General features: G+C 41.6%; 1 protein-coding gene across 2 annotated transcripts in view; it reads left to right on the plus strand.

Annotated features, from left to right (window-relative positions):
* The first annotated feature begins 54 nt into the window (after positions 1 to 54).
* DCAF5 (DDB1 and CUL4 associated factor 5) overlaps positions 55 to 13,436 on the plus strand; it is a 68,195-nt gene continuing 54,813 nt past the window's right edge. Inside the window, exons 1-2 of one of the 2 annotated variants that reach the window (XM_059849695.1) lie at positions 55 to 284; positions 9,796 to 9,939. In XM_059849695.1, coding sequence (XP_059705678.1) covers positions 71 to 284; positions 9,796 to 9,939 — 358 coding nt within the window. In that variant the 5' untranslated portion in view covers positions 55 to 70. Of the gene's footprint in view, positions 285 to 323; positions 449 to 9,795; positions 9,940 to 13,436 lie in introns of those variants that run through there. The other variant, XM_059849696.1, reaches the window with a different exon arrangement.

The raw sequence follows: 13,436 nt of genomic DNA on the forward strand, positions 1-13,436 counted from the left end.
GGGAGGGGAGGCGGCGGCGGGGGAAGGGGCGGCGGGGGAAGGAGCGGCGGGGAGCGGCGCAGGCGGCAGCATGAGGAGGAGAGGCAGCCGGGGGGGCAGCATGCGGTCGGTGGTGGGGTTCCTGTCCCAACGGGGCTTGGAAGGGGACCCCCTGCTCACCCACGACTTCCAGCGAAGACGCCTGCGGGGCTGCAGGAACCTCTACAAGAAGGACCTCCTGGGCCACTTCGGCTGTGTCAATGCCATTGAATTCTCCAACAATGGAGGCCAGTGGCTGGTCTCAGGTAAAGCGAACGCTCCCGTCCCTCGCCCCCTTCCGCCACCCCCTCCCCAGGAAGCATCTCCCTCCCCGGCCGCCTCCCCTGCGGCCCGGGGGAGGGAAGCCGCGGCAGCGCTGCTCAGAGCCGTTTGCCAAATCCACCGGTGCCCGGGAATGATGTTTTCTCAAGTAGGGATCTAAAATGGTTGACAGGTTTTAAATTCTACTATTATCGCGGGGGGAGCCCTGGTCAAAGTTTTTACGAGAGTGTTTCCCGGGCGCTGGGGGTGGGAGCTAGGGGTGCCCTTTTATTTGATGGCTCGCGTGTCTTTCCTCTTCAAAGAGGATTTTCTTATTTTGGGAGGATGACGGCGGGGGAGAAGAAGCATCCCCGCGGCGCTCATTGTGGGCACCGGGTGACATTTGTCAGTGCCGTGCCCCGCGCCGGGGGTCAGCAATCGCTGCCGTGGCCGGGCGGCGGCCCCGAGTTTGGGCGGGGGGGGCTGCAGTACCGCTCGGCATCGGGCGGGAACCGGATCGGTTTAATCGAGGGACTGGTCACTTTGGGGCCACCCCCACCCCATCTTCTTTTGGTGAGGGGAGTCGGGTTTTGTTTTGTTCCTCCTCTCTCCCCTTGCAGGGCGCGTTTGTGAAAGAGGGGGGGATTTATTTGTGGTGATGGTTTTTGGCTTAAGGTCCCCTCTGTTGCCTGCCTGGGGCTGAGGGAGCCATAGGGGTGGGGGATGCTGTCAGGTATGAGGGAGGCGAGGGCTTGACATCAGCTGCGACACCGAGGAAGGGGAAAGGCTCTGCACCCCCAGCCAGGGAGGGGCTGCGGGGCTCGGCGGCCGGCTGGCCGCCTCCCCCCACCCCAGCAGCGCTTGGCGCAGGTGCCTCTTCCTGCTTCCCCGCCTCCAGGCTCCGAGGGGCAGCAGGGGAAGTAGGCAACTTGAGGCCGGGGCCTGGCCGGGCGCTGCAGGCCGCGGTCTCCTCGGGCGGCTCTTAGCGACAGGCCGGGGAATCGCGGGCCGATCCCGCCCGCGGCGCCCCGGGGGCTCGGGCGCTGAGAGGTCGCGGTGCTCTTCTCCCGCCAAGCCCTCGGACCCCGCGCTCCTCTGCGAGGGGGCAGAGACCTTCGAGCGGCGGGGAGGGAGCTGTCGGCCCCGGAGGGACCGCTCGTATCGCGCCGCCCCGAGCAGGGCAGGGCAGGGCCGCCGAGCGCGGTGTCCATTGCAGGCCGCGGTCGGGGGGCGTTGTGTCCCGGCCGCCCCTCGCCCCGGGGAAAGCGGGCTGGAGGCAGCAGCCCCCCTTGCGTTGCTCTCCCGCGGCTGGGGCTGCCGACAGGGCCCTCCCCAGCGGCCGGGCAGCAGCGGGAAAGGCCCGTTCCCTGTCGTGTGGGGCAGCTGCCCTCGGGGGAATCGCAGAGGTCCTTGGCAGCTTTGTGGAGAGTGGTCTCGTTTGCTAGGGGGTTGTTGACCTGCTTATTAACCGAGGGCCTCGGTTTTGCCTGTCTACCTTGTAAGCAGCGACAGGGGCTACTGACGAATGTGATGGGGGCCTGGCTGAGCAGTGTACTGCCTTGCCGTGGTGTCTGGGCAGAGGTGAACTGTATCACACAATGGTATCAGTAATAACTTCAAAGAGCATTCAATAAAAAGTTTTTGTGACTGCTTACTTTTAAGCAAGGGCAGAATAGAAACCCTTTATAAACATAGAGTGGAAGCTGATAAACTGAAACCTTCCTAAATTTAACATTCTTCATTTCTTGAAGAAACTTCAAGCATATTTCCAGTGATTCCTGAAGTAAGTGTCCATGAAGGATCTTAGTGTTACTGTTAGGGATTCTTTTATCTTAATGCGCATGCAGCTTCTGAGATATGCATCCATTTAGCTTGTGAGTATATGTGTGTATACATACATACACACACATATATATGTATATAAACATGAGGGTGTATTGGAAGGGGAATGCTGATTCACCCATTCTAAAGTTCCCATTTGTCCCAGTTGTTATACTGGTTTGTACTGGTCCTCCTCCAGTAGAAAGTAGCGTGATGTTTTTTTACTTATAAAGTGCTACAGAGATCTCAGGTGTGTCTGCTTTTTTTTTATTATTGTTATTTTCCATAATAAGTGATGGAAACACCACCAGTATTTTCTGTTCTTGCTCAAGAAGGCCTCAGGATATACTTTAGGTCTTGCCATATCATCAATGCACTATCTATGTTGACATCCATTCTTTAGGCATAAACATAAATGGTGCAGGGCTGGAATAGATTTTTAAGAATTAATTTTGTCCAAACTGCCTGAATCAAGGTAGGTGCAGTGAGAGAATGAAAGCAGAGTTCACATCTAGTGGCTATATTAAATGTGTTTGTAAAAGGAAGGCTTTCAAGCAATGTCCCATTTTCAATTTCCTAACTTTTCATAGAGCTTCAGAATGTTCAAAGAGGGTAAGATTTTCCTCCATATGTAGTATTTACATGCTACTAGAGTTCTACTCTCCTAAAAAAAAGAAAAAAAAAATTACATGTGCTAGCAGTGTGCAACTTTGGGACAACCAAGAACAGATGACCTTAAGTCTGACCTTCTACTGATGCCCTGAGAAAATGAAGAGCTCTAATTATGCTAACTTTTTAAAAAAAAAGTTTCATGCTATCCATGGCCATAATATCTAGAATGCTCTATGGGCCGTAGTAGCAACAGCAGGCAGGTGCTTTGTGCTTCAGTCAAGAACAAGAAATTAAAAGTCAAAATATTTAAGAATACTCTGTTAAATCACACACCATTATAAGACTAAGCTTCATTAAAATTATTCTCAAAGCACTCCTCTTAAAGGCCATACTTGATCCTGAAGCTCTGAGAAATAGCAACAGCAGGAAGAAAAGCAATGAGGAAAGATAAAGGAAGGGTGTAAGCAGCCTCTACTCTGAAGTTTTGTAGAAGACTTGCTTCAAAACTCTTCCAAATGCACATAAAGCCTTAGAATTGGTGGCATGAGGGTCTTTCATCCCTCAAAACAGTCAGCGAAGAGAAGTAAGGATGAGCTGTTGGGTGCTTCTAATTGCATGTATAGCAGCTAAGAGAGCCAACAGCTATATTGGAGTGCATGAAAAGGGAGAGTGCAAGCAGTCTTTTCAGTTGTTCAGTCTTAGGTAATACGTATATTCTTAACCTAGAGAGTCTGCTTTGGCTGATTGACTTGTTAACAACTTAAACCTTGTTAGAGCTGTTTTAAGTACAGCTGGTACAGTGCATTCTTAGTGGCTATACCAATGCCATTGAAATACTAGCCTGCATCCAAGTTAGTGCTGTTCTCATCACTTGGCTGGAATACTTTAATGTGTCTCACAGAAGCAAGTCTGTAAGGCTAATGATTACTGTTTCAGTAAACAATTCAAAGTGCTTAAACAGGGTTTGTATTTTAGTTACAGATAATTTTCCTGTTAGGATTTTTAAGAGAACTTTGGTGTGGACAAGCCTCAGCAGGCCTTCCGAAAGCATGTTTGAAACTTTTTAGTATCTTAACTTCTTTTAATCTTGTATTGGAAAGTACATGTTTAATAGTATTTATTTTTGTTCTTAACCATGTTTCAAAGTAAAAAAGTTGTGGTTTACAGATTGAATTGGGGGCCAGTCTAGAGGTTCTTTCTGTGCCTGTTGTGACACCTCAACAGTGTCACTTTATAGGTGGAAGAAGGGCAGAGATTAATGTTTTGGAACAGGGATGCTAGAAGAAGGAATTGACATAAGGACAAAAATTTTTAAAAATTGAAATTATTGGAAGGAGGAGGTAGACACTCAGGAGAAGATGTAGTGTGACAAGCATAGAAAACTACCTGTAGAATGACACAAGTGAAGAGGAATGCTTAACTTATAAAAAATGTCAAAGTGAGTTAATTGGTTAAAACTTGCTTCTGGATGGAGTTGAAAGATTCTATTGGGCAAAATGTGTCTTTGCAACACTTTATGTACTAGATAGTGTTTTTTTCTTTTAACAGTTTGAGAAACACGTGACTGTCCATGCATGGAAATTAAAACCACCATGCAATGGTATGCAACTAACTGCTTCCCTCACATTTGCCAAGCATCTCCTGCATTTTGACTTCTTAAAACTCAGCTTTACTTGGTCTGTGTATTAGTCTTTCTCCCATCCTTAGGTTTGGTGGATATGTTTTCCTGTTTGTTTATCTGACTGTCATTTTTCATGCCTGCTATCTTTTACAAACACGAGTATCTTTATCAAAACCTCCAATTTTTTTTTTTTTTTTTCCTCTCTCCCTACTTTATCTGCATGTTCAAGATAACTTCTGGGAAGTACTGTAATTTTCTCTTGGCTTTTTTTTTCCCCTCCTACTAGATAATGCAAAAGTTAATAGCTGCTCTAAGATCCTAAGTTTCTGAGGGTTCTAGAAAGTATTGGAAATGCATCTGTCATTTAGTTTTTACATAAATCTGAAGGAACATGAGCCTAAAACAGGGGAATGAGGTGACTTTAGCAAAAGTTGTAGAGTGTTACCTCTGAATAAGGGGACTGTGTATCAAGCATGTTTTAAGGAGAAATGCTCTGATCCTAGTCTGTTTGTATCAAGCAGAATTCCGTGTGAGGAAGTATATTAGGTTCAGCTACTACACCATGTTTTAATTAATGTCTGAGAAATTATAAAATTTCTCAGGAAAGATAGGATCAGCAGCAATAATTTCAGGAGATAGGAGCTGAAGTTCAAGTTAATCAAGATATTTTACGTGGGGAAAATGTCATGTGTTTTGAGAGGGACAAGTGCAACCTAAAGCATGTGAATAAAAATGGTTGACTCTACAAATAGACCATGGAGACTAGCTCCTAGTCATGTAGAAAACGATCCAAATGCATAAATATCCCAACATAAATATAATCAGACATGACCAAGCATGTGGAGTAAACCTGCTGTGGTGCTGTTGGGGCCTTAAATGGAGTGCTGTGCTCAGTTTTGGGCACTGTACTTTGAAAAAGATGTGCCCAAACTGAGAAAATTCAGAAGAGGGCATGAAGAATGATCAGAGGCCTAGAAAAATGAAATGGTGAAAGAAAGGGTCCATTTAGTCTACAGAGAGAACAGCTGAGTAGAAATACAAGTCCTGAGCTACATAAAGGTGGTTTTAATTATTATTATGTGAAGTTGTAAACTCTTTTTTTGTCTGCTAGGAATAGGATGAGGAAATGGTCTCAAACTGTAGGAAGAAAGAGTTTAGGGTGCTGTTTGATCTTTTACTTTCTCTTCATCCTGTAACTTACTCACTTATTTCTCCTCTTAATTGTTTGCACTGTGGCACTTTTGTAATTTAAAGCCTGAAACTGGCCTGATGGAAGCATCTGATCAGGGGGACAGAATAGGTAGGGAGAGGTTGTTTGTTTGTCAGCTGCTTTTCTGTCAGGTCAACTTCTTTAATTTACCCTGTGCATGAATGGCCACTGAATCTGATGGAGGGGAAAGTAGCAGGAGCACATGGCAAGGGGGAGTGGGGTTGTATGTAATGTCAAACTGCACCGCAGGCTTGATATAATAGGCTAATCTGCCTAATGGCAAAGATAATGAAAAACTGAAATTGGCTGCCTAAGGAAGGTATGAAATCTACCTCAGCAGTGTTTTTTTAAGAGCAAACCAGAGACTTATCTTCTGGGGATAATTCTGACAGAGCCTGGCCTTTTGCCTTTGGCCAAGGCCAGCTAAGTGATCAGCTTCTTGAAATACCATCCAGTCCTGTTTTTCTGTGATTCATGCAACTTCTGAAGTAGATACAAGCATTAAGACTAATCTTTCATGTTAGGATTTAGAAGTATTGCCCACTTGCCATGAAGGTTCTTTTAGCAAATGGACCTGGTATATGGGAGATAAAGGGGAGTTGTTGTCTTGAGCTTTGTCCACAACCAACAAGGTTAATGCACTTTAAAACTGCAGTTTTTCATTACTGACTAGTATGATTGTGAAGTGCTTCTGTTAGTACACAGGAGCTCAAATGTGTTTCATGAGCTATGCAGATACTGTTTGGACTAGATTTACTTTTGGCAAGGGTATATTCTGGCCTCCTTCAAACTATTTTAGGTCTAAAATGAGTAGATTTCTCTTACCATGTCTCTTTGGTTTGGAATGTTTCTACAGGTTTGACCCTGCTCCTGTAACGAGCACTGAAGTACGTGACTAATTAAATATTTTTAAATGTGGTTCCTTTCTAAAAAATAACGGTAGAATGGCATTGTGTAGTTCTTAGCTGGGTCACACAAACTTTTACTTTTCAAATTGTCAGTCATACAGTCCTAAATAGAAGCTGCAAAATAAGGTGAAAGTGAAGCTATTTCCTCATTATAGATGTCGAACTTACTGTTTCTGGCACCATGGACTGAAAAATTACAAATTCTCTGTGGATCTTCAATTTCCAGGAAATCCACATGTGGAGCCTTCAAGGTATTTGAACTTGAAGCCATATATCCAGGTGTTCCAGATATGATAAACCTGTTGCTGTTGGTATATGCTCTATATTATTTTAAGAATGTGGCTTCCACTTCAGTTGTAGAGTTGATGTCCATACACAATAAATTCACCATAAATTGAGAGCATTTTAATTAATCTGCATTTGCCAATCTACTGCACAGAACAAATGCTACAGATCTGAAGTTTCCTATAATTCTCAGAGTTGTAACTTATGTTGCACAATATGTATGCAGTTTGTGTCTGATGAATCACAGCTCCTTTCTACAGAGCATGAAAACTATATATTCACATTTTCTTTACTTTCTCCCTGTATACCTGCCCATACATGTGCACCTCCTTTCTTTCTCCCCTCTTATGGGATGAGTCAGGTTTGGGTGATGGAGATTGCATTTGCTGGTTTCTGTCACTTAAGACTTGCCTTGTCTTAGGTATTATTTGCCTGTGACTTAACACAGCTTGTTCTCTTGTGTGAGGATGTAGGGATTGCTGAAGTGTCTTGTTTGCCACAAATCGTCTGTGGCCCAACACATTGGGTAACTTTTTCTTTCTGGTGGAACTGGCCTTGAGTCAGATGTATTTCTAGAACAGCTAAATTGGAATTAGAAGGGAACACACTTTCCACACAGTAATGTTATTATTTTGTTAAACTTCTATGTCTCAGTGGGATATGAGAGGAATAAAACTGAGGAGTGAGCAGGTGTAGAAGTTCCCAAAGACAATACATAGAGAATATATAGATGGAGGAGGGACAGCTCTGCATGAGTGTGGGGAGCATTTAAAAGCTCCTAAGATATGGAATGTGCCACCACCAAAGTTTCATGGAAATCTAGGTATCTGGGAAGAGGGAGACATTTGTATTCAGTAGGAAAAGTAGTTTCCAAGGCAAACAGGTACTAAGGTATAGCAACTTATAAAATAGAAAGTAGTGGCAACTTTTCACACTATCAAACACTTTTCTGCACAGGCTCCAAATTATCCTACTCCTACCATGCTGTATGTGTGTTGGGAACCACAGTAACGCTTGTTTTATATAGATATCTTAATTATTTTATTTTTATCTGAACAGTGGTTGGTGGAAATGATTATGAGTTTACTGTTAAAGCGAGATACCTAGATGGCTGTGCTGTTAGGCAGGAGGATGCGAAGACTTTCTGCAGTGGTTTTGCAAATTAGTTTGCTGTAGTAACAAATAACACCAATATGTTACTATGTTTTGCCGTGAAATGTCTTTTACAGAAGGCAGTAAATGAAGTCTGATAGAAGCAATGTTGGCATTCACCTGTGTTAAATGTTGCTTAAATTGTTTTTCAGGTAGTGATAACATTATGACATGGTGGTTGGCAGCTTTGGGAAGTAGTTAGGTTCTGTGTGACAGTTACTTCTTAATCTTTACCTGAACAATGTGGTCGTATGTTTCAATACTCATGTATTTCTGTGTCTCCTTATTATAAGCTCATTTGCAATCACTAGAGTGTAAATGCAACTTTCTCTCCTGTTTCTAGACAGAAAGGAATATAAGTTTCCATCAGTTTAGTTGACCATAAATTACTGTGAGATTTTTGGATCCATCAAATTTGACTCGTTCTTAGTAGCTATCAAATGCATCACAAATCTTTGTATCATGTACTCTTGTTTGATGTATGAAGTACAAAATCAGGAGGAGGAATGCACAGTTTCATGGAGCATGGGTAATCATAACATGCTGCTGTACTGTCTATCAAAGTGTCATAAAATCTGTTAGGAGACTCAAAGGCTGAGAGACTGTTTACTTGTAGGATATTTGACATAACTCAGTTCCACGGGAAAATTTCTTAATAGCAACATATGATGTGAAAATTCTAAGAAATCTGATTAAGAGTAGTAATGAAATCTTTTTATGCTTTACCTTTTTTGTAAGTAAACAGCAGGCCAAGAGTAAACAGCAGGCCAAATAATTTTGTTGTTTTTTGTTTGGTTGGTTTTTTGTTGTTTTTTTTTTTTTTTTTTTTTTTTTCTTTTTTTTTCTTTTTGATGCCTTTGTCCTCTGGATAGCAGCTCAAAAGGCTCTGAGTTTAGGCTTTTGCTTGTGCACAGAATAAGTAAAATGTTTTAACTGTAATCAGCATGTTTCTGGTGTCACTTTTCAATTGTGATGCCATTCTCTTTCAATTGTTATTAAAGACAGATACCAAAAATATTTTGAGTCTGACTTGGAGAAACCTTTTTCAGATTTTGCAGGTATTTAAATTGCTGCTGAGAATACTGACCAGTACAATAGTATCTTGATTTTTTTTCTTTTACTAATAAATAGTAACTTAATGCAGTTGAAGCACAAACAGTCTAATATTTATTTTATATATAACTGTTTGCCATACAGAGAAGGAAGCACTTAGAGCTCTGAACTGAGAACTGCATGTAGGCAAACAATTAGGAGTACAGCAAGATGTAAAGCAAGAGATTTGAACTTCCTTTCCAGGTACTCTCTTTGTCAGGATTTCACCTCACAGAAATATCTGTCTTAATCTTTACAGATCTAGAAACCTGGCATAACTGTGTGTGCTGAAGACTTCTGAATGCTTCAGTACATTATTTTTATCTTTTATCAGTCCCGAGCCAGCCTATGCTATGAAGGCTTTGCAAAGACTGCTGGAGGATATATAGTTGTCAGTGAAAAGGGGGGAAAAGTTCACGTTTTATGAATAACATAAGCAATGCTGGCAACAAGGAGTTGGTGTAGAAGCATTTTGCTAACATGCATATGTGGATTTGGCATGTAATTTATCTACAGCTTGCCATGGAATTTTACATAGCAGTAAATTTCTGAGTTTCCAGGTTGCTATAGGTTGTCACTATGTGTTGGCAGAATGGCAACCGTTTAATTCAAACTTTTCATGCTGATTGCTCTGTTGTCACTTATTTTAATTGAATACCTGACTGCGTGACATCTTAATGTAAATGTGTGTCTATATTTCCAAGAAGGCATACATTTTTAGCAAAGCTTTCTATGAATAGCTGCAGAGTTAAATAATTTGTCTGTAATCAATTTACACATGGCTCAGTAAAGTACATTTCCTTTCTTTCTTCTAGGAGGGGATGACCGCCGAGTCTTACTTTGGCATATGGAAGAAGCCATCCACTCAAGAGTCAAACCAGTTCAGCTGAAAGGGGAGCATCACTCTAACATCTTCTGCCTAGCTTTTAATAGTGGCAATACAAAAGTGTTCTCTGGAGGTAAGGAAGGAAGAGCACCCCGATTTTGCATGAATATGTATTGTGAATGCCTTGGAGTAGATGACATGAGTGAGTGAGATCCTGCCCCACATGAGATCTGGAAGGTGTTCTTAATCAGCAATTATAATTTTTTTGGGAACAGGGAATCCTTTAGCTAGTACATGATTTTCAATTTTGTCATGCCTTTTTCCAGACCCTGGTGTAAGCTCATCCTGTCTCGAACCATCATGAGAATCCTGGGTCCAGTCTGCCTCTACTTGTGCTAAAGACTGTGGAAAACATTGTCTTTGTTATTCCCCCTTAACTTTACTAAGAGCAGACCCTGCATTCTCTCTGGCACTCAAGCCTGATGCTTGAAAATCTTTTCTACTACTATCTGATTTCAATGCACCTTTAGATAGCTTGTGAAGGACTATTGCCATCTATTGGTGGATGATGTTTTCTTAGACCCCGTTTCAGTTCTTACTGGTAAGCCTCTCTCTTTTAGAGCTGCTAGCGCCCTGGGCTCTGATAACCCTTGATGCTCTCATTTCTTTTTAATATAAATCTACTTTTTAATAGAAAGTATAATTCGGTCTGAAAACTAAGGTAAGGGAAGTGGACATGTACTTCTTCTGGGGTAATAGTTTCTGTAACTTAGGTCCATTTCACCACTCTATTTTTAAAGTGTTGTGATAGGCAGGAAAATTGAATTGAGAAGAAAAGGGCACAAAAGTGTCAATGCAGTCGAGTGCTGTTTTCTGCTGTACTTTATTTCCATGTCTGACATGGTCACAGAATAGGTGAGAATTTGTATCTTTCATCAATAAGTCCATTAACATACAGCTAGACTTACTTTTGGGTACTATGAGACTCCTGGGTCAAAGCCCTTCATTGCCTTTTTGACCCAAGATTTGTGAACTGTAAATCAATGCTAGAGATTGATTCTGAGTGCATGTGAATGGTGGAAGCTTCTCTTCCTCCAATGTTGTGTTAAAATTGTAATATTCTGTAGAAAGAAAGACATGACAAAGCTTAAGCTGGTGTCAAATTTCAAGGATGAAATGATTCAGTTATACTTCTCAAGTGGAATAAACCCCTAGACTGTCAAAAAGCGATGCCTATCTTCTTATTCTGGAGTCAGCTGTTTGTTTTATGAGAAAAATAGCATTACACGCTGTCTTCAAATGAATATATTTGCACAAATGATTTTGGGGAATTTTGGGCCAGAGTCTCTTACTTTAGTTTGAATTCAGACAAATGGAACCTTACATGAATATTCAAGGGATGAAGTGTGCCAAATCTTGCTTGACCAGCTAGAGTTGTATTTTCTCATATTAAACTCAGCCCTCTGTCCATTGGGCTTTGCTATCAGAGGCTGCTGTTTCACAGGAAAGGCAGAAGAGTGTCTTGATTGTACCTTGTTACTGAAGTTAACACCTGCAGTTAAAGATTTATATAATTGATTATGGTGGATTTTTGCTAAGATGCCAGGTTAGATGAGCTGTGACAGCTGATGCACAGAGAAACTGGCCGTTCTCATACCTTTTTCCTCCTCCAGTTTGCATAAAAACACTGTGCCTCTGCCAGAAACGATTTCCATTGGAGGAGTCAGGAACTCTTTCAGTTCCTCCATCAAGATTCAGTGAGCTCATCTGCAAGGGCTATGAGTCTGACTCTTGGATCCCTTATAAAGAGTCATTTTGCTGCATGGCCTAGATGTACCATCTGTTTTATCTCTGCTGGTGAAATGGGGCTAGCTATATTTATTCACTCAATGATGTTCTGGGAGATTCTTAAAAAGTCTCAAAGAAGGGGTTCTAAGATCTACTGTTAGTCACACAGTCACCCACACCTGAGTTTGGAGCTGTATTTAAATCACAGAAGTTGGAATACTTAAAAAACAATACTTAAAAAATTCCCAAAACTAAAAATTAGGATATGTAAACTAGCACCAGTCACATGAAAGTCAATTTATTCTGTAAATAAATGACTGCCAATGATTAATGACTTAGGATCTGATGACCTTTTTCTAAAGCAAATCTTGATAATAGAGGAGAAGGAATTTTCCACTTCAGTACAAATTGGATTGTATCCAAGGAATTTCAGAGCTCTTTGTGTTGAAGGAGCAAGCACCCCATGTAGCCATTACAAAAATTGAAGGCAGGAACTGAGTGGACAATGTTTTGCATGTAATCTCTGGAGGAAAAAACTGTCCCAAAGAAGTTCTCATCTCTGAAGAATATTTTTGCCCTTTTCTGTCCCCACACACTGAGAGTACGGCAGCATTTGAAAAGCAAGATCCCTTCCTAGTAAACTGCATGGACTTTTTTTTGATATGCACCTAATGTTAGGTATATAAAAAGCTGAAACTAACCTACAGGAAATTGAATTTGGTTTTTTAGCACTTATATGATAGATATGGGGTTTAGGCCATCTTAACTGTGCTCCTCTGTATGTGCTCTGCAGTATTTGACTCTTACAAGTTTAACTGAAGGGAATGGAAGATTCTTCCTGTCTTTCTGACTGTTGTAACTGCAGTTATCAAAACAAGAGAGATTATAAATGACACAGTTGTGTACACAATTAAGATCCAGTTAGTCTCAGTGAAGAATGAACTCTCCAGTGTTAAAGTAAGTGGGAATCCCCCTCTGGGTTGAGCAGCAGTGGTGTTTTCTGCAGGGATGAATCCTTACCAGAAGCATCCAGTTTGTGGTTAGATTTTTGTCACCACTTTCTCCTCCCACATAGAGAACAGAGGAAAACAGTGGTTATTCCGCTCTCATTCTTTCTTTCCCATTTTGGAGCTTGTGATGGAAGGGAATTTGATCCCATGATGACTGGATGCCTGAAACCAAACAACTGGAATGATTCTTTTGTTCATACTGGATGGAGACTGAAGAGCCAGAAGTGTCTGCTGGAGAAAGTTTTGTCATTGGAGATACTGGGCTGTGTTTTTCACTGGTGAAATACGTAGGCACTAGAGTAGTTTTACTAGGTACAAACAGTGTGTAATAATATATAATGGGCAGTTCCAAATACAATTAATGACCAAAGGACACTTGCACTTAAATGACTTGTTTATTGTACCATGGAAAAGATGAGCTACTGCTGTAATCTAAGGCTGGCATGATTTTACTAGGAGCCTGGGCAAAGAGGGAATGGTTGCAGAAAATCTCATACTTCACTAGTCAAAGAGAAACTTTCTCATATTTCTCTGTTGAGACAGAATACAACTGAAATATGTATGGGACAAATAAAAACTGAGCCAATTGAGCATTTAAGAGTTTTCATAACATGAAATCTTGCTCCTTCTGAACCTCTGTCTTTAGTGTGCATTAGGAAAGCTTCACAACTCTACATCACAACTACAAAGATATACAGAGCATAAAAATATGACTTTGCTTTCTGGCTATGAGGTTTTTTTCTGAATTAAATATAAAAGTGTGTGTGTGCCCTTAAATATTTCTAAAGAGAAGGTGCCAAATTTAGGTAATAAAATATTCAGCACATAGACT

This window comes from Haemorhous mexicanus, chromosome 6, assembly GCF_027477595.1.
Source record: "Haemorhous mexicanus isolate bHaeMex1 chromosome 6, bHaeMex1.pri, whole genome shotgun sequence".
NCBI classification, from domain to species: domain Eukaryota; kingdom Metazoa; phylum Chordata; class Aves; order Passeriformes; family Fringillidae; genus Haemorhous; species Haemorhous mexicanus.